General features: G+C 44.1%; 1 protein-coding gene across 2 annotated transcripts; it reads right to left on the bottom strand.

The window, feature by feature from the left end:
- Positions 1 to 606: 606 nt before the first annotated feature.
- LOC119016772 (ankyrin repeat and IBR domain-containing protein 1-like) lies at positions 607 to 19,032 on the bottom strand. Of its 2 annotated transcripts, XM_037093003.1 has the most exons (20): positions 18,744 to 19,031; positions 14,876 to 15,047; positions 14,619 to 14,750; positions 13,728 to 13,919; positions 11,869 to 11,986; positions 11,547 to 11,767; positions 9,710 to 9,798; positions 9,486 to 9,630; positions 9,122 to 9,282; positions 8,587 to 8,675; positions 8,192 to 8,322; positions 7,944 to 8,078; positions 7,729 to 7,815; positions 7,546 to 7,612; positions 6,861 to 7,006; positions 6,236 to 6,414; positions 6,020 to 6,071; positions 5,812 to 5,865; positions 5,532 to 5,655; positions 607 to 5,213 (listed from the first exon to the last, which is right to left on the bottom strand). In XM_037093003.1, exons 1-20 carry the CDS (start codon positions 18,929 to 18,931, stop codon positions 3,712 to 3,714), a joined length of 3,984 nt encoding a protein of 1,327 aa, XP_036948898.1. In that variant the 5' UTR covers positions 18,932 to 19,031; the 3' UTR covers positions 607 to 3,711. The 2 variants fall into 2 exon arrangements, with proteins under 2 accessions (XP_036948898.1, XP_036948900.1); XM_037093005.1 differs by lacking the exon at positions 5,812 to 5,865 and having other exon boundaries at positions 18,744 to 19,032.
- Positions 19,033 to 19,336: the final 304 nt, after the last annotated feature.

Below are 19,336 nucleotides of genomic sequence, written 5' to 3'. Positions count from 1 at the left end.
TAAATAATACTGTAGATAACGTTATATACTTTTATTGAAAATCCTTTATATACAGTGTATGTTTTCAACTTTCTTCCAATTGTAGCTCTCTAGTTTTGTTTAATTGAATAGCACACATCAGAACTGGAGATATCAGTAAATAAATGGTGGCTAAATTAATATTTCATTATTTTTTTGTTTCAAATGTTATTTTTTCATTGTGTACTTGATCACCAATCTTCTATGTGTATTAATTTAGCAGCCCTTTATTTACTGATACCTCCAGTTCTGAGTTGTGTTATTAAATTAAAAAAAAACTAAAAAAAAAAAAACTAGTGAAATAAATTGACTTTTGATGCCATTCGTTTCACTGAATACTGCTTTGGTATTTTCCAGAATATTATTCAGAAAACACTGTGCAGGTGGTGAGACGTGTGGGACATCCAGTCATAGGATTTCCTGAAAGGTTAACAACGAAGAAAAACAGGTTTGCTGTTGTTGTATTTCACACTGGCTGCCAGTAGATGGTGCTAAGGGGCCATTTATTAGGTAGTCGTACCACTTGTTGAGACTGCTTTGGATATCACTGACATGACGACATGCATGAAAAATAATCTCACTGCGACGCACTTTCAGCTCTTTTTATTGAGAGTAAACTTTGCACTGACACTTTCATTTACAGTTTTGGCCACACATCAAACCTCTCTTATGGACCGACTGGGAATGTATCAAGTATAATCTATGAGAGTGCAATTAAACTTGTTTGAATTCTGAAGTGGTTGTTTGAGGGATTGTTAATATATAAACACTATATATGTGGTACAAAATGGCACAGAACCATAAGTCTAATTGTAAATTAAAAAAAAATAAAACGAAAATAATAATAATCGTAATAATAAATAAAGGTCACTCTTCAGTCCTCCACATCTCGCCTGACACCGCTGGACTATTTTCATGCATTAACTGCATGCTTGTGCAAATTAAAAGATCCCCTGGACTCTGTGCTTCCATCGGGTTGCAACCTAAAATAAATGTGCACAGTCGTGTTTAAAAAGCCATTACTCGGGAAAGAAGGTCTGAGATGGTATGGGCCTCACCAGCTGCCCCTCACATCTTTAGAAATGTCTTCACCAGAGTCTCCAGACTGTCCTGCACCTTCACAGTTAAATGTTCAATACAGAGAGGGGAAAAAAGGGTGTCATTTTAGGATTTAAAGTCACGATCACTTCAGTGGAGCACTCCAGAACTCAAGCTTAAAAACTCAAACTATCAATTAGAAGTAATGCATTTTGGATTGCATGTGACATTCTGTATAACTGGACACTTTGGAAAGAAAAGGGAGAAAATTCTAGTAAGGAATTTTGATCTTACACCGGATATCTTTGCATTTGTGAATGATTAAAACACTCCATCATCACCATCATCATCATCATCATCATTTCAGGCTCCAAAGCATCAAATCGTGTCTCAACACATCAGGCAGTGTTTAAATCTCTTGTAAACATTACAGCAAGGGCAATATATTTTTAAGATAAAGGCTGAATGACAACCCAGGATCAACATTCAAGATCCTTTAAAACAAAAACAAAAAAAAAACAAAGGCCAAATACATTTGAACAAATTTCAGATAAACTGGTTGATAATTATGGTAAAAAAAATAAAAATAATAAATGACAAATCAACTCGTTCAGGAAGCATCAAGCAGGATTTAGTGGTAAAATGTTGACAATGTGGGCACTGCTCCTCTGGAATAATGGTAAAGAAGGATACACCTGGGATTGTAAAGGACAAACAATACTAACATGCGTCAGTGTATGGTGATGCGTTCTCCTTTATCTTTCATTAGCGACTTGGTTTAGCATGTTTTAAAAAGTTATGACACTAATAATAAATACCGACAAATAAAACACACACGATCGAACAACAAAAAAGGCACACAGACTCAACAACTCCGGTCTCAACTTGTAGAAATTTCATCTCTATAGTAATTCATAAAGGAATTCTAAAAAAGGATAAATTACAGATTTTAAAAAACCCCCCCACCGATCTCCCCTCCATCAACAGGACACTGTACTAGCCATCAGCAGTGGAACAGATATGATAATACTTATTAAATGCGGTCTGTATTGTCTGATCGATTCGGCTCAGTTCTCACAACAGTTTCCATTTTTATAAAGACTCAGTCGGGGTTTTAAATTTTATTAGCAAACAGATCACCGGATGAATGCAACAGTTGTATGCTCTCTAGCGATACACCAGCAATTGACGACTACTATTACAATCATTTGAGTTGCATGAATATAAAATTTACTGTGGTGTGAAATATGCCTCTCAAGTTCTTTATCTATATACAGTAACATATTATATCATAATAATTATAATAATGTAGTCATACATATAATAATTATATAATTTGTTTATCTTGGTTTTGGGTTGTTTTAAGTTTTATAAATATAGACAACTATGATATCAACACCAAAATATTTTCAAATGTCATTCGTTTTCTATGATATTCAATCATTTTTCATACTGACGTCTGCATAAATTGCACATTTGTTTCATCACTCCTCTGCGTATAATCTGAGAAAATGACCACTGAATACTTGATTTAACCAGAGTTGCTGTTTGACGGGATTATTTGTTATGAACCATTTGGTACAGAGCTAGTATTGTCATGTTCGGATACCCGGTTTGATCAAGATGCGTCCTATGGTCAGTGTTGAGGCCAAAATTATTAGTACAGCACTCTGTGTTCAGACTATTGCACATTGAAACTACGTTGTGAAAACTGAGCCACAGCAGTTGTAAATTACAGCAATATGGATGAAAGCTCATCTTTGATAAAGAGAATTATTTGGAACAAGCACCAGTGATGCGGATTTCCGACTGACTCTTAAGGACGCTGCTCTGTAGCTGAGACTGACCTCTGACCTGTCTGTGCAGAGGGACACGATCTTTTCTCTCCAGTGGAGTATCACAAAATAAAAATCATCATTTAGTCCAGATAAGCATGTTGTACTAGTGTGACGTTTACTGAGCACACATGTGTATCGTCGTTCTTTAACAGCCTACCAAAAGGAAACATCAGTAGTGTGTTGAGCTCTCTAACAAAGCAGGCACAGTGTGCAAGAAGGTCCAAAAATCAGAATTAGGCCCTCTGATTGTACAGTACGCTGAACGAGCTTCAAGGTTACAGTTTTTCTCATATTTGGCTCTGGGAGCTCTGAACAGGCTCGTGGTTGGGTCAGTGTGTCGATAAAACGTACGTGTGCGTGTGTGTGTGCGCGTGTATGTGTGCGAGGCAAGTGTGGATGTCAGCATGATCAGCACCAAAAACTCTCAACCTGGACAAACTGAGGAGGCAAATACAGGAGGCAGAAATAAATAAAATAGGAAAACAAAACAAAAACATGTGCAGCATTTTCATGTGTCATGATATCAGTAGCTTTCCATTGATGTACTGTTTTAAACACTTTTTGTTTTAAAGAAGAGTTTGTCTGTTGTTAGAACAGACAAAAGCACTTGAAAAAAAAAAAACTGCGTATGACATCATCTTTACTGGACAAAATCCGCAGGGCTTTATGTCCTCTCTAGATACAGTATAATACACACAGTAAACACCTGGCTCCCAAACACCTGCAGGCATCACTGTTATCCACCAGTGCTTCTCTTTATTTTCTTTATCTTCATTTCAGTTCGATCAACCCTCTCTCTCTCTCTCTTCGGTCATCGTCACACCAGGTGGACTTGCTCCTCCCACTCTTCAGGTGATTGGTCCTCCTCTAACTGAAGGATGAGGTCTAAGTCTCTTTCTGTGGCCGGGGCAGTGTGTGCGGGACTGTTTCCGTGTTGAGAGTGTGAGCACGGGTGTGTGTGCGCTGCGTCCAGCGACAGGTCAGCCACACACCCTGCGTCCACACCCTCCTCACCAGCCTCTCTGTTTTCCAGGTCCAGGGTGTTGGGCCTCGACGTCTTCGGGCCCTCCATGCGCAGAGCAGCACCTATGCAAGGGCTAGCAGACCCTCGGTCCGCCTCTGGCTCGCCCTCCAGGGGCTGCCAGACAGGGGCTGGGGTCGCGTCCCTGGAGGTCTGGCTCTCTGACTCAGTCTCAGTGTGTGTGTCAGGGGAGGAGTCGCTTTCTGTGGTGGGAGGCGAGGGGATGAGAGCCAGGCTCTGGGGGTTGTTCTGCGGGTTGATGTTGTTGTTAAACCAGGCCATGATGTTGTCCAGCAGCTGGGCACTGGCTGTGGGGTCCAGGGCCTCCAGACTCTGAGGATCGCTGGGGGTGAAAGGGCCCCCAGGAGGGATCACGGGTGAAAGCAGCAGCTCCGGCTCCAGCTCTGGAGACGAGAGGCACAACTGGGCAGGGGGCTGAGGGTCTGATTTGGGTGGGCGTTCGAGAGCGTAGGCGGCAGGACGCTCCTGAGTGTAAGAGCTACTTTGTTCTGGGCAGGGGGTGTAAGAGCTGTCTGGTTTCGGGGTACTGTCGTACGTGGCTGCGTGTTCCCGGTTGTATGAACTAGGATGGGCCGGGTTCTGGGTGCGTTCAAGTGCGCAGGAGGCAGTGTGTTCAGCCTCAGCCAAATAAGCAGCAGAGTGGCAGTAAGTCTGCTCTTTGCTGTCATAGCGAGAATCTGTGATGGTGATATGGTCAAGCATGTACGGAGCGCTCAGTGCATTCTGGTCTTGTCTATGGCTGCAGTCGCTGTAGGCAGGTTCAATGGTGTAGGGAGCGGTGAGTGTGCTGTGGCCGTATGTGTGGTGAGAGCAGAGCTGCTCCTGTGTGTGTGTGTCCAGGTCATAAGGAGTGGTTATGTTCCCCAGTTTCATAAGGCTATCTCCCAGCTCCAGCAGCTCTGCACTGAGGGATGGAGGCGGGGGAGGGAGGGGGATGGAGCTGGACGTGGGAGGCTGGGAAGTAGAGTCTGTCCTGTTAGGGGGGCGAGGAGGGTCGAGGAGAGAAGCGGGGAAGGAGGAGCCTCTGGCTCCCGGAGGCCCGTCCGTGTTGAGAGAGTGCAAAGCGACATCATCCAGGTCTCCGGGAGGACCCGGCCTTCTCTCCTGTCCTCTGTCCAGTCCACGCTCCAGATCCACTCTCCCCTCCAGCCCTCCCTCCAGGCCCCGCTCTCTGCGGGACTCCTGAAGGGACAGTTGGATGGCCAGCAGGATGTTTGGGTCGTCTTCATCCAGCGAGCCCAGCGCTCTCCTGCGGCCTTCGCCTCTCTCTGGAGCTTCTGGAACACAAAATATCGCATCAAAACAAGGACTGCTTTGACCGATTTGATCATAAATTGATCCCAGTGGCCGATGCCTCTGTGTGCCGAGACCTGGCCAGATTCATGGAGCAATAACTTTAAATCCCATTTGCCGGTTGTCTGGTGTAGTGACATATCGAAATTTACCGAAGGAGGCAAAGAATGGAGCTGGATTAGGACCCAGAGTTTGTGCCAATATATTACTATAAAAATGTGTTCTATTGAATATGGTACTCAAGTGAAAAGGGTGCGTGTGCAGTGCAGCTTTATATACTGCACATTAAAACATTTGCAGACCTGTGTTGTCACTCCTCCTGCTGGTCTCTGGCGTGTTGCTGCTGCTGCGGAGGTTGTGCAGACTCAGCATGTCTCCTCTGCGCCGTGGCCTGTGTCTGCGGCGGTACTGGATGTCAGCATAATCCTGCGAAGAGCGATTAAAGCTGGGTTATTACCACGCTAACTCTAAAAGCTGTGCTGTAAGTCTATTTTGTGTGGAGCAGGCACAGAAAACAGAGTTGAGCTCATGCATACGCACAAAAAGAAAAAAAAAAAAAGGCCAGGAACTACGGTGCGTTACCTGTGACTGTCTTTCTCGATCACCTGCTCCCAGTACAGAGTGACGACTCCCCATCTTAACACACAAGCACACTCAGTCAGATGCAGTCATGCGTTTAGATGGCTTAGGTTACTAGGCGCAGGTTTAGGGAATAGCATTAGCTGGGCATGAACCAAAACATTAGCCAAACGTTACGTGTTACAGTGTTACAGGAGGCGTTTCTGTTTACCTCAGGGGAGGCAAAGCCGAGGTACTCCCAGTCCCATGATCCTCCAGGGTAACTGAAACAAACAAGAACGTTCGCTAACAGTGGTACACATGAAGCAGATAACTCCACTTCAACATTCATGTTTGTAATCAGATGTTTCTACTTCTTCTTCATCCCTGCCGGCAGGGAGATAAAGAAGCAATCAAAACTATGCACAGATAGCGGGTTTGTCCATACTTCCTGCGGGGAGGCTCAGGAGAATCGTTGGGCGCAACGCCACGCGCCACCGACGCCAGGAATTCTTGCCTCTTCTGCTGCACCAGACGGGCGGCGCTGATTATCTTGTGGCAGGGCGTCCTCAGGTACGGCCGATTGACCTTCTGGGCCAGATCCTCCACAACCATCTCCAGGTCCGTCTGGGAGGAAACAGAACAACACATCTGCTTAGAGACAGGAAAGTCTAATCTAAAAAAAGAGATTTAGAACTCATATCAACTCCTACTCCTACAGATAAGACATGATCTGAGTATATTCTGAGTTCTGTTTATCTAACAGGAGACCAATTTTAAGCCTGTTCAAGTGGCTGCAGAGTGGTTCCAATATACATCACTTCAAAAACTATATATCTGTATGAATATTGATTGTCCTCAGAGGAGCTGCTACCTAGCATCACCCTCAGGCGCCAAACACAAGTTTATTTTTCAGAAGTCCAAACTCAAATTAATAGATTAGGAATTTCCTAACTGTGCTTTGCTCTGACCAGTTTAGCCGGTGTGGTCGTCTTCAGAGATCGCTGGCTTTGAAGCTGTTGATCTTGTTCTTGCGGAGGACAGATGAATGCAACATAAATGTTTTGACCAACCTGCATGAGCTCAAATATTTCTTTCTGGGTGCTGCCTTGCTGCAGGAAGAAGCCGTACGGGTAAGAGCACTTCAGGACGCGTCGCGTCTTCAGCAGCTCACAAACACCGTCCTCGATGAACCGCGTGTCTGGAGGAGTGCCTTCACCTGGGGCACAAACACACACACACACACACACACACACACACACACACACACACACAAAGGCAGCTGAGCAAAGAATGGTAATATTTTTATTTCAATGTCAATCCCAAACTCTTGTTTTCTTTAGAATGATAACTCACTGGTGCAGTCTATTTCACCCTCTCACTTCTTTCTAGCTAGTTAGAAAAAAATGCTCCTAATATCAGCTGAAAGGAACATAGCTATGCTGCTGAATAACAAATTCCTTTCCTTTAGTTTTTATTGATTGGTCACCGATGTATTCACGTAGATGTTATGCGGGAGATTAAGCCAAAAGTTATTCTCTCCTTCCATTGAACAGTGGTCACAATATCTACAAGTCAGTCTGTTGGAGGTTTGGTCTGTTACCATTATTGGATTAGAGCTCCTATTATCTTCAGTAGATGTTTGCCTTGCACCAAGAAAATGATTGCCCAGATATATTGTAGAATAAGAGCACACAATTCCGTTCCGCTGCAGATCTTTCACACCAACAGGCAGAGCTCAGTATGAGAGAGACTTACGACAAATGAAGGCTCTGCTCAGCTGCTCCATCTTCTCTTTCGCCGTCTTCAGCAGTTTCTGCTCCAGCTGACAGACGAGAGGAGACAATACACATGATCACGCAGGCCTCAAGAAGCGTTTTGGCAACTGAGGCCAGCTTTTCACTATCACCAAAGTGCGTTCGCACGTCGAGGAAGTCTCACCTTATAGCTGTGTTCATGGTTCTTAAAACGGGTGTAGTAGTGCATGAAACGGTCCAGCTCCTGAAAGCTTTTGTGCTTCTTTTCTGCCTGTAAACAAAATTCAACTCATTCAGACGGATTTTGTGCAAAGACGTGTTGTGTGGATGTTTCTATCAGCGAGGGCTTGTGTGTGATTCACTGAGTGTCTATTCTGTATGTTTTGAGTGTGTTTATACCTCGACAGTCATCTCCTTGGACTGCTCCTCTAGCTGTTGGATGACCTCATAGCGAGTGCAGCGATAGTAGCCTCCTGTTGACGAGCTGTGCTTCTTCCACTCCTCCAGACAGATCCAGCAGAAGTCGTACTTGCACTACAGAGAGACAGAGAGAACAGTGTTCATACTGAAATAAAAATGTACAATTAATAATAACGACCAGAGGCCATTATCAGACAATGAAACACAGCTGACAGAGAGATTAATACCTTGGCACACTGCATATGGTTGCAGCCCTCATTCTTCTGAATGGGCGACTTGCAGTTGGCACACGGTTTGGAGTTGGTCAGCAGCCACAGGCAGTTAGCAGCATCCTCATAGGCCTCGCTCACACCTGCCACTTTGGAAAACACACAAATGCACTCACATGAGCAACACGTCAATTGTCCAACACCTGCCCTGCAGACACACCTCTCCAGCACACACATGCAGCAGATACCAGTGTCCTCAACACCTGCCACGAGGTCATAAAAATAAATTAGACACATCCTGGTGGGCCGTCATGACAGCTGCAGTTATCTGGCTCATTGTGGTGCCAGTTCACTAAAAAGTGATCCCCAGTAACACTTCAAAAATCCTGGAAACAACGCAGGGGCAGACTTACACTCCTCAGGTTTCATCTCTGTGACTTTCTGGAGCCAGTTCCTCCACATCTGACAGTCGCAGGGCTCATGGGCCTCGCCAAGGCACTCCCTGCAGACAGGGAGGGTGATGAACAGAGAATCAGAGAATATTAGGTGGATTACAAAGACAATGGGACTAAAACAGCGTGACAACCTGTGACTCAAGGAAATTAGTATTTTATTGGCCTGGCAAAGACTACACGTACTGGCAAAGACTGCAGTGTAATTAAGAAAACTGGCATTTAAAGCATATTTATCAACAAGATTGGTTAAATCCCTGAGTGAACAATAACGTTGGCTTCTTCCTCCAGCTGTTGGAAGGGAAATTGATGGTTTTAAGCACAACACTGGAGAGAACAAGTGAGATTTGTTTCTGAGAAACTTTAGCCCGTGTTTGCTTAACGCTGCCTGCAAAAATGTCAATAAACATTTGGTAAAAATGTATTTGTACTGTGAGAATTGCATCATTGTGTGTGTGTGTGTGTGTGTACAGAGCAAATAAATCATGATGTGTACCAGCAGAAGAGGTGACCCTTTCCACAATCAACAGCGGGGGAGGGCAGCAGGGGGAAACTCTGAGGGTCACTGTCCCCGGGGCCTGGTCGGGTGAGCCGCACCGCTCGCTCACACCGCGCTGCGGGACACCAGCGGATAGCAGGATTGTTCTCCACAAATGCCTTCAACAGGGATGGAGAGGCCACAGAAAAAGAAAGAACATTTCATACAAATATGCAGCAAGACGAGAATTAGTGCCTGTGCATGTGCAAAGACACACAACATAAATTTATGGATAAAAGAAAAAGAAAATCCTTTAGTTGTGGTGAGCTTTGATGCGAACACGAACACCAACATCTAAATTAGTGCGTGTTGATTTTTCTACCTTGATGTCAAACTGCAGATAACGCTGATCCATCTCTCTGGAAACCACACTCTCGATCACGTGCACAGGCACCAACTGGTAGCACTCATAGGCCGGGCAGAAGATATTGTGTGCGTCACCTTCCTGAATCTTTACATTGAGGAACCTGAGAGACAAGCCAACGCGACTGTTAAAACACACTGAAGTATGCAGGAACATTTACACATTAAAAGAGAGCTGCCTACCCTTCCCAGCACGCTCTGCAGAACTCGTGTCCACAGGACATGTCCACTGGATCCTCAAACACTGAGATAGAGCAGAGACAGATCCCACACTGCAGCGGGACAGAAGACACAAATTACTTTAATTGCCATTAACTTTAGATTGAAGACTTCCTGCTCTGATTATGATTTGTGTCACAGATAATTGGATCCAACTTTGAGGCAAAAATGTCCAGTTAAATAATTGTATTAGATGTTATCACCATCATGTTGTGATACTATCGTGTGAACATTACAAATCCTAGCTGAGGTTTAACTTGTAGGCTGTCAGGCAGTGCTGACCCAGTGCTGGATGTGTTATTATACCTGCTTCAACAGCCACAGAAGACAAGAGGCTGATGCTTATGTGCAACCACAAAAAGCAGAAAGAGGAATCATTGCTAGAAAGTCGGACTATGGCCACCATTGTTCTAGTAAGATTAGACATTAACCTGCTATAATCAAACAAATAAAACACTTGACAGTGTGTCGAATGTTCAACTAGAATTCCCCTTTTTTATCTGCATCTCCATTTTAAAAACTGGAGATATTTAAAAGGTTTTACAGCTGGGTGGATTGAAAACTGTACGGCTGTACCGAATAGTACAAATGTTCAAAGCTTCATTTGTAATATTGACACTGGAAATCTAAAGCAAACATTCGAGTGCAGTGCAACATTCATTTGTTTGTCTATTTATACAGATTAAACCTGATATTTCTGCGAAGTTGCAGACAAAGATTAGTCTTCAGTAATATTAGTAGTGTTCTACAGTTTGTAGATTTAGATTTCAGCTGTGGCTGCATAGCATTGTTTCCAGCTAGGGATGTTTATGATAAAACATTAATCGATTAATAATTTAATGGAATAACAATGTATTAACATACAGAAATAAGGAAATAACCACAAATACATCAAACAGTATCTTGTTACAAATTACAAATAATTTACTGTCAAAAATACTGACAAAATACTGGTATGAGAAAGCATTTAGCCATGTAGTAGTGTCAATATCAGCTGGATTTTAGGCAAATATTTTTGTGTTATTTAGTTTATCATTCAAGCAACTTTGCGTTTACTTGATCCATTCTTTTCACTCTTGACGTAGCCTACTCCGATTTTGCATCTAATAAAGATTAAAACAGTCTTCCAATAACATGTCAACATATTTCAGGTATTACTGATTAACTGATGACTGATTTTTAATGGCAGCAACAACCAATCAAAGAAATTACTTAAATTTTGCATCCAAACATTTCCAGTAACTACAGAGTGAAGTTGCAAAGTCCAAAAGTCTACATTTAGTGGAAACATGTTTTTCTATCTGACAAAATATTTAGCTTCGGCCTTTCAAAATCAACATTTTTACTGTGGTCAGTTTTCTCTCGCACTTTCCAAACACAAATGGAGGCACACACCTATATGAGCAGGGCCATCCAGCAGCAATCCAACAGCACCCTTTATTACATTCATATGAGCATAATATCGAAACAATTTCTTTCCGCCCCAACATTATAATAGCAGATTACTGAAGTCGTTACAAAAGGGATCGTATTATGCATCTAAATTCACTTGGATCTCAGCACGCCATTTAATCTGACGAATCACTTTAGTCAAATTAAGGATTTTGCTTGAGGACAATTGACAATTAAAGCGTCATTCAAAAAAACTCAATAAAGAGCAGTATCTTTGTGATTTTTAGTTAGCCTGTCCAAATCCCTCATTAATATGCTCAATAATTTCATTTAACAAAAAATTAGCCTTCACAAAACCAAAGATTTGAGGCATCTCAAGCGTTAATAATAATTTAAAATATGTACTCACCGTAGACAGGCCCTCCTCTCCAGGTGTGAGGCAGCTGTCGGTGGGGGATGTGAGGGTGAGTGTGAGGGGTGAGCGAGGGGTCCTTGGGGTGCGAGGTGAGGGCAGGGTGTCCCAGGCGTTGTATCCGCTGGGTGGTGGGGTGGGCATGGCCACACCTGAGCGCTGGCAGCAGCCCTCGGCATCCGACATCCAGGCTTCCAGAAGCTTTTCTCTGTCCCAGTCTGAGAGAGGTTACACACACAGCTTTAGAGGGAATATCTATGTAATTTCCTCTGGTGAAGGTCTGATGAATGTCAGCTTTCTCTAACAGACAAACACACACCGTGTGCTCGGAGCAGGGCCTCAGCGGTGAAGAGGGGGGCTTGCAGCATGTCTGCCGTCTCCACGATCAGCATGTCCTTCAGCCTGCGCAGGTCCTGAAGCTTCAGTCCCTCGTAGGGCTGAATGGACAGAGCAGGAGACACGTTATAAAGTTGCAAAGAGAAATAAAGGAAGAGAAAGGAGGAATGAAAACGACAGACAGAGGAAGTCATGGACAGAAAGACAGAAAGTTTTTGAACAAAAACAAGAAAAGTCTGAGATTGAGATATGTTTAAGGAAGTGAAAAAGATAAGTGTGAGAAAAAAAATGAAAAGGACGGGGATGTGGGACAGCGTGGTTGGTGGGAAAAAGAGATTATGTATTAGCATAGATTTGGCTGCGGGAAGGTAGATCAAACTGCTATCAGTTGGCAGCAGCTGCTGCTAGAAGACTGTGCCAGTGCCCTCTGTTCAACTGGGACCCTGAGAAACACCAGGCGAGGTGTGTGCAAGTGAACACTGATATTACTAGACTTGTAAAAGCTGGTGTAAGCTGTGACCTGTGAGTAGAGAACTTCGTCAGAAAAAGAAGACATTTTGGTTAAATTTGAAAGTAAGTGCTAAGATTTCTGTTATAGGCACTATGGAGCTGTTTAATGCAGATTTAATCTGACCAACAATGCAAACACTAAGATGCATCCAGAGCTCTAAAAAGCCTTGACCAGCTGCCACTCAGGTTAATGTACTGGTTGACATTTTTTGGCTAGACTCAAAGTAAATTCAATGTTGGATGAAGATGAATGAGCAGAATAATGCAAAACATTTTTCAAAATATTGACTGCACAATCAGTCTCTGATGTGTTCTTATGTACATAGATTTGCAACAAAGTCATGAGTCTGTATCCCTGCCCCCTGAACCTGGCTGTTGTAATCTTTGACCTTGGAAGTTACAAGCACTCTTTGAATTATTGCAATTTTTGGGGAGGAGGGGGGTGTTACCCTCAACCCGTTTATCTTCACATAATATTTCCTTCTACTTCTCCGTATGCATTTCTAAAAAAGGTAATATTGGTTATCAACGATAATGATATTAATCACATTTACCTCTGTAAACACAAGCCGATGTAAACATAACATTGTCATAACTATTTACGATACATTCTGTGATCACACAAGTCAAAATTTGAAAACTTTTCTGACTTTTTCTAGAAGAGGCTGCGAGCACTGGACAAAGTTTTAAGTTAAGTTTATTCAACATTATAAAGGGTGAACATTAGAACTACAACAACTAGAAATCAAACATTTGCTGGTTCCAGCTTCTTAAATGTAAAGGCTGGTTTATGGTTGCATGTAGGCTTTATGCAGAGTTGGTGTTTGTTTGTCAGTGCGTCTGTACCTGCAGAGTAAACAATCTAATGTCTTCGGCTAAGTAAAACACTAGAGGAGAAACAGCCAGCCATTCACACTGCATCAGCTGACGAGAGTGGTGTGTTTACTGAGGAAACTACAGGTCACAATCCCCAGTATTAGCACTGCCACTAAGCACTGGAGGAGAAGCTGGAAAATGCAATTCTACAGAGTGAACCAATCACAGTCGTCGCAGACTGCATCACTGCAGGGTACGTTTACATTTCTGGTGAAGTGCACGTCAGCCTAGCAGAGGCATAAATCAAGCTTTGGGGACATCACTTTGGGTTCAGTAAAGATGTGAGAGTCGGCGCGATGATTCCCATCGATGTAAGGAAATTCTTTGCGATGTAAATTTATTGGAGTTCCAAAACAGACTTACCAAAATCTGTGACCTTAAAAAGCATTAAAAACAACACAATCTATGTAAAATGAACCAGCAGGAAACTCCCAGCTCTCGTAACTGTGGTCTCACCTCCTTGTATTGCAGCAGGTTGGCTTCACCATGTGCGTCTGTGTTTGACTGCTGAGCTGAAGAGGAGGAGAAAACCATCTGTGACTCCAGGCTGAGGGCCAGCTCGGTGTGGTGATGCCGCTCGGCATGGTCGCATGGCGTCAACTTGTCCTCATCCTCCACAAAAAGGTCCGCCTCGCTCTGGATTAACAACTACGAGGGAGGGAGAGAAGGGAGAACAAAAGGAATGGGAGGAAAAGGAGAGAAGTGGATAATGGAGAGGAAGAAGAAATTGAAGGGACTCGCAACAAAGGAGAACAAAGGCAGCGAGAGGCGACAGCGAGTGAAGCAGACAAAGAGAAAGCGGGATGGAGGAAATAAAGATGTGATGGTAGAAAACAGAAAAATATTTTTAAAAAGGGAAGTGGCCAGTAGGATAAAGGCAGAGGGAGAGAAAAAAGAAAAACAAGGGGGAGAGAAAAGGTTCAAAGGGAAATGGAGCAAACACAGTTTATAAAAAAGGTGAATAAATGTGCAAAGAGAAATGCAGTGCTCAAGAGAAACATGCTCAAACTTTATATCTTTAAAGAATTATATCTGGGTTCTTTTTCCCCAGGCTTCCTATCGGAGTTGAGCTTAATTTGCTTTCATTACAGAAAGTAGGTTTTCTACCTAATTCATACGCTGTGAAGCTCTCGAAAAAACAAAGACGGAAGTGCTTCTTGGAACTGACAGTAATGAAACACAAAGCAGATGCTCCTGACTGCAGGGACTGGCACAGTACTGTCAGACACATTTTACTGGCTATAAAGTCTTTGTCAGGTCCAATCACGTGAAGCACAGACAGATCTGCCTTACAGAAAATAAAGCTCATTCTCCAGCGAGATCGGCCGGCCACCCAGTTTCTCTCACCTCCACACAGCTCTTCATCCCCGCAGAGGCAGCATAGTGCAGACAGGTGCTGTGGTGATTGTCGGTGGCGTTGACATTGGCCTTCTCGTACTGGCCTCCCTCCAGCCTGGCTCCGGTCCAGCTCAGGATCATCTGGCAGCAGAGGAAACCCATGAATATGCGCGTGACATTTATTTGTAAGTTGTCGACAGCGATGACTCAACACAATCGCGCCAATATTTGTACACTGAACTATACTTTGTACAGTGTGTTTGTACCTGCAGGCAGTCAGCACGACGCTGCTCGTCCCTCTGGGGTCGGGCCAGTCGCGGTGACAGTGCTCCCTCCGCGAGCAGCAGGATCTGTGGGCCTTGGCACAGCACGTGGAGGCACGTCTCATTGTGTACATTACGCTTGTTGGGGTTCCCCTCTTTACTGAACAGGAAGGACCTATGAGAGGCGGTCAATAGTTGGAAGAGGAGGCGATCAGAATTGTGGAAGGGGAGGAAAGTATCGACCGAAACAGGAAAACACAAAGTCGATGTGGAGGAAGGGGCGTGTGTTGAGGTGAGCGGAGATCGCATGAGGATGTTGTATATGTTAGGTAGACGGACGGTTAGATGAGTGTCGGTAGGTAAAAGGAGCAGCAGACTGATGGAGGAGATGTAAAGATGTCAGAATATCGACTATTTCTGTTTAACATCTCTGAGCTAATGGACATGCTGGCCCTCACACTCTCTCTCTCTCTCTCTCACACACACACACACACGCACGCACACACACACACAGATGGATGTGCCAGTTGCACTCGGAGCCCGGCTGCAGTTGCAGTTCTGTTTAGTAAATTGTTTTTCTCTGCTCTGTCTAAACCTCCATTTACTGATTAGCTTTCCACTCCTTCATCTGGCACCACCCGTTTCTTTCTTCTCTCACTTTCAAAACTTCCATCTCTCTTTTTTTTTTATCCTATTATTTGACATCCTCTTCCATATTATCCCATGGCATCTGTGTGTTTAACTGTAGAGAAACCCCTGTTTCCTTTATATCAGTGGTACAACATGAATACCACTGTATTTAAACGTGTCTTCTCACTGTTACAAATTCAGTTTAATAAAGAAAACAATCACTGGAGTTGCAAAAGAATGTTGCAAACCCTCTCGTTATGTGCTGTGGAAGACAAATTTAGACATTACCAGCAGCAGAATCCGCTATTACATTAGTGTTTGAATGTTTCCTTCTCGTGTAGCCTTTTCTTCCGATGCTGCCCTGCTCTTCCCCTTTCGACCTTCTTGTCCTGTCAGCCACAAGCCCCTGCAGCCTCCCCCTAATGACAGTGCACTGCCAATTCACCCACACGGCAATAATCACTAATTATTCCCCTCTCAACTGAAACCCAATGCCCCCCACCACCACTAACTCTACACACACAAAGCCCCGTGTTCAGGATGGATGGCCCTAATATCAGTCTACTAGAACCAACAGGCTTGAGGGAAGTCACGTTTTGGTGCACTTGTCGAGCAACAAAGACGTTCCGACCATACACTGAGTAGGAATCCTCAGGGAGAGTTAAAATGGTGCGATTCATACTGAAATTAGGAACGAGTTTGCAGCGGGGGACCAGAAAGGGGGCGAACATTTCACATAAAACTAAAGAGGGAAGCTGTTGGGAAGTTGCAGCATGTCTTAGCCTTCTTCAAACAACAGGAAGTCAATTGTTCACAGTAAACATACCAGGTCACATTTGTTATTTACATATATCCAAGACTGTGTCCTGAAGGAAGGGTTACACTTCCTGAACTACACCCATTTTTCCAGTAATAGGTCCACGTGAGATCACACATTTCAAGGGATTACTAGCCAATCCGACCCACTGAGACAACCAGAGGAGAGATAGATAAACATTGAGCAGATACGTGTTAAAAATAATCTTTAAAAAATCCACCAGCCCACGCTTGTCCTCTCTGAGTCTCTATTTTGTCTGAGATTTCTCTGCCGTCTATCTGCCTGCCCCTGTCCAACCGAGCTCCTGGAACAAAGGAGCATTTCCTCTGATACTTATCAGGAGCAGAGCGCTGCGTTCAGCACGCCTCTCTGGCCCATTATAGGTTAGTAGGAACTGAAGGGACACAAATAGCACACCATGATTCACTGTGTTACATTCACAGACTCGGACACTTTAAGCAGTTGTGTAGTCACAGTTTCACCCACCTAAAAAAAGCACACATGCACGTGTGCACACATGCAGATGCACAGATAATTGACTGGCCTTTTCAAACAGCTTCCTCTGACCCCCTAACCCCCCTAATCATGGAAAGAAAGGGCAAGAGGGAGGAAAAGTGCAAGGGGGAGGAGGAGGTGGTGGTAAAGACGGCTATTGAGTCACTGTATCAGCTGACTCAGTCATGGCCGGCACCCCGATTATCCCTGCTGGGGGTAAAAAGGCGCACTGGTGTCTTGCTCGCCGTATGTTTTTCAGTTTGACCCCTTTCCTTTTGGTCATGTCAGACTCAGTGACTCCCCGTCTCTTAAGACATTATCCAAGGGAGGGCGTGTGTGTGTGTGTGTGTACACCTGTTTCAAGCTCGCAAGGAAACTCAAAGCAAAACAATCTTGCCGCTAATTCAAACCTGTGAACACACTTTAGGGTGCACTGCAGCGATTTAGGATTTTACTTTCATTAAGTTCGGATTAAAGAGAATAGTCGCCGAATTTACACAGCAGTCCCTAGCAGAGCAAGCTCCAATGCAACTGGTGTTTATAGTTGGGGCTCATTTAAACTCAACATTAGATACACGTTCAGATACGGTTGGAGCCCGTTTGTCCGTAATGTGTTCGTTTCGTCCATAGTTACGTAGGGATGTGGACCAAGAGAGCAGCATCTCACGGAGTCATGAGAGGCAGCGTAGCAGCTTTGCCAATTGTTCGAGCGAGACACAACCACAGGACAAGAGGAAGAAGTTTTAAAACATCTGTATGATGTTACTTCACCCGGACACAGACACAAGCAGTTACTAAAGAACACTGGAGGCCCATACGAGGCAAATTTGACTTTGAGCGGCAGCCTCTAATGGTGTTATTGCTTAACATCCATGCCAACGTAAAGGACACAGGGAAGGATCTATCGATTGACTCAAGCACACAAGGGGAGCATAAATGTTAAGACTATCTCAGCCTCGATAATAGGCATTCAGGTTCTATGTAACGAGTTTGTCACACATACTTTTGATATACATTTAAAGCCCAGTTTGAGATGGTGCTGATGAAATCATTAGAGGTCTTTTATCACTAAGCTGTTTAGACAGGCTGAGTAGCACTCCTCATGATGAGTACACTTAATCCTATGAGTAAAAAAAAATCGGTCAAGTGCCCTTTTTATATTTGTTTTTTTGTTGAGACTCTCAGTTTCTCGAGTAATTGTTTTTTCTTTTCTGATGCTATAGTTTGCAATTTTCTAATCAATGTTGGCACGGTTCTAATCATATCCTAGTGTCAACATTCCACGTGGTTACTGCACTCAATGTGTGACTGTGTCAACATGACATTTGACACCTTTTACCTTATAAGACCCTTTTTGTGCGACTGGCATCGTTGGACTACAGTAAGTCATGCCTTGAAAAACAAAAAGTCGAAAATGCTGACACTGAGAAATCTATTGATGCTGACAGACTGCTAATTGTTATTCAATTTCAAATGACTCACTGGCAAAGCTGCGTTTGTAACTGCACTGGACGACTGCTTAACGGCATTACAATCAGCCACAAAAAGAAATGTAGAATTCAATCAACACCTCTTTCATTCTCAACCAAATTAGTAGAGCATACACCTCCGCCATGTTCCAACAATCCCCTTTTATACTGTCTCACAGAAACCAGCAACCTAAACACACCTGATTTTTTTTTTCCATAAAGATCCAAGCCTTATTCCCTGAGAAATTAACAAAAATGTCAGACAGTTAAAGAAAGTTAGAAAAAAAATCCTGGCTCAGCACCAAAGGTTAATCGGCCCTATTCTGTGGACTGACACTGATCTGCCATCCAAGTTTTGTGGAAATCAGTTCTGTAGTTTTTAGGTCATCCTGCAGACAAACCAACCAACCACCAACAAACAGACCATGTGGAACAATAACTTCTTTTTTTTTTTTTTTACCTGAGCAAACGTGTCATGGCGTGGCGGCAGACGTAGTGCAGGGGCGTGTTGTGCTGGTACTGCTCTCCATATGATGCGTTGGGGTCCAGGCCGTCCCTGAACTGAGGGTTCCCCTCATACAGCTGCCAGGCCAGGGCCTCGTCGCCACCCACCAGGGCCTTGCGGAACTTGGTGGCTGTATTGCCCATGGTGTCAAGCTCACTAAGGGCTGCCTAAAGGGAGCTGCGGCAGATGCCCGTCTGCCTGCCGGCCTGTGCCTTCCTCCTCCCCCTGTGCCTTCCTCCTCCTCCTCCTCCTCCTCCTCCTCCTCCTCCTCCTCCTCCTCCTCCTCCTCCTCCTCCTCCTCCTCCTCCTTTCACCACAGGTCACCACTCAGAGCAACATGGTTCAGTGTTTCCTGCCCTGTAAGTAAAAGAGAGAGAGGGGGAGATTGATTAGAGGAAAGGGCTGGTGGAAAGAGGGACATGAGGAGGAAAGAATTAAAATGAGTGGGGGGGGGGGTGGTCAAGGTAGGAAAAAGGAGTCAGGTGTCAGAAAGTGAAGACGTACAGAGACAGATGGAAAGGGAGAGAGCAGCTCAATCAATCACTCCA

Source organism: Acanthopagrus latus, chromosome 3 (assembly GCF_904848185.1).
Source record: "Acanthopagrus latus isolate v.2019 chromosome 3, fAcaLat1.1, whole genome shotgun sequence".
In the NCBI taxonomy this organism is placed as follows: domain Eukaryota; kingdom Metazoa; phylum Chordata; class Actinopteri; order Spariformes; family Sparidae; genus Acanthopagrus; species Acanthopagrus latus.
Note: the sequence above shows the minus strand (reverse complement) of the source record. Positions and strands in the feature narration are given on the sequence as shown.

Bases quoted from the DNA above. Each gene is read 5' to 3' on its own strand.
- LOC119016772 (XM_037093003.1), bottom strand. From the start codon at position 18,931: ATGGGCAATACAGCCACCAAGTTCCGCAAGGCCCTGGTGGGTGGCGAC. The intron at 15,048-18,743 runs GTAAAAAAAAAA...CGCCTCTCATAG, and splicing joins GCCATGACACGTTTGCTCAG to GTCCTTCCTGTTCAGTAAAG. The intron at 8,079-8,191 runs GTATTAATCTCT...GTCTCTCTGTAG, and splicing joins ACCATATGCAGTGTGCCAAG to TGCAAGTACGACTTCTGCTG.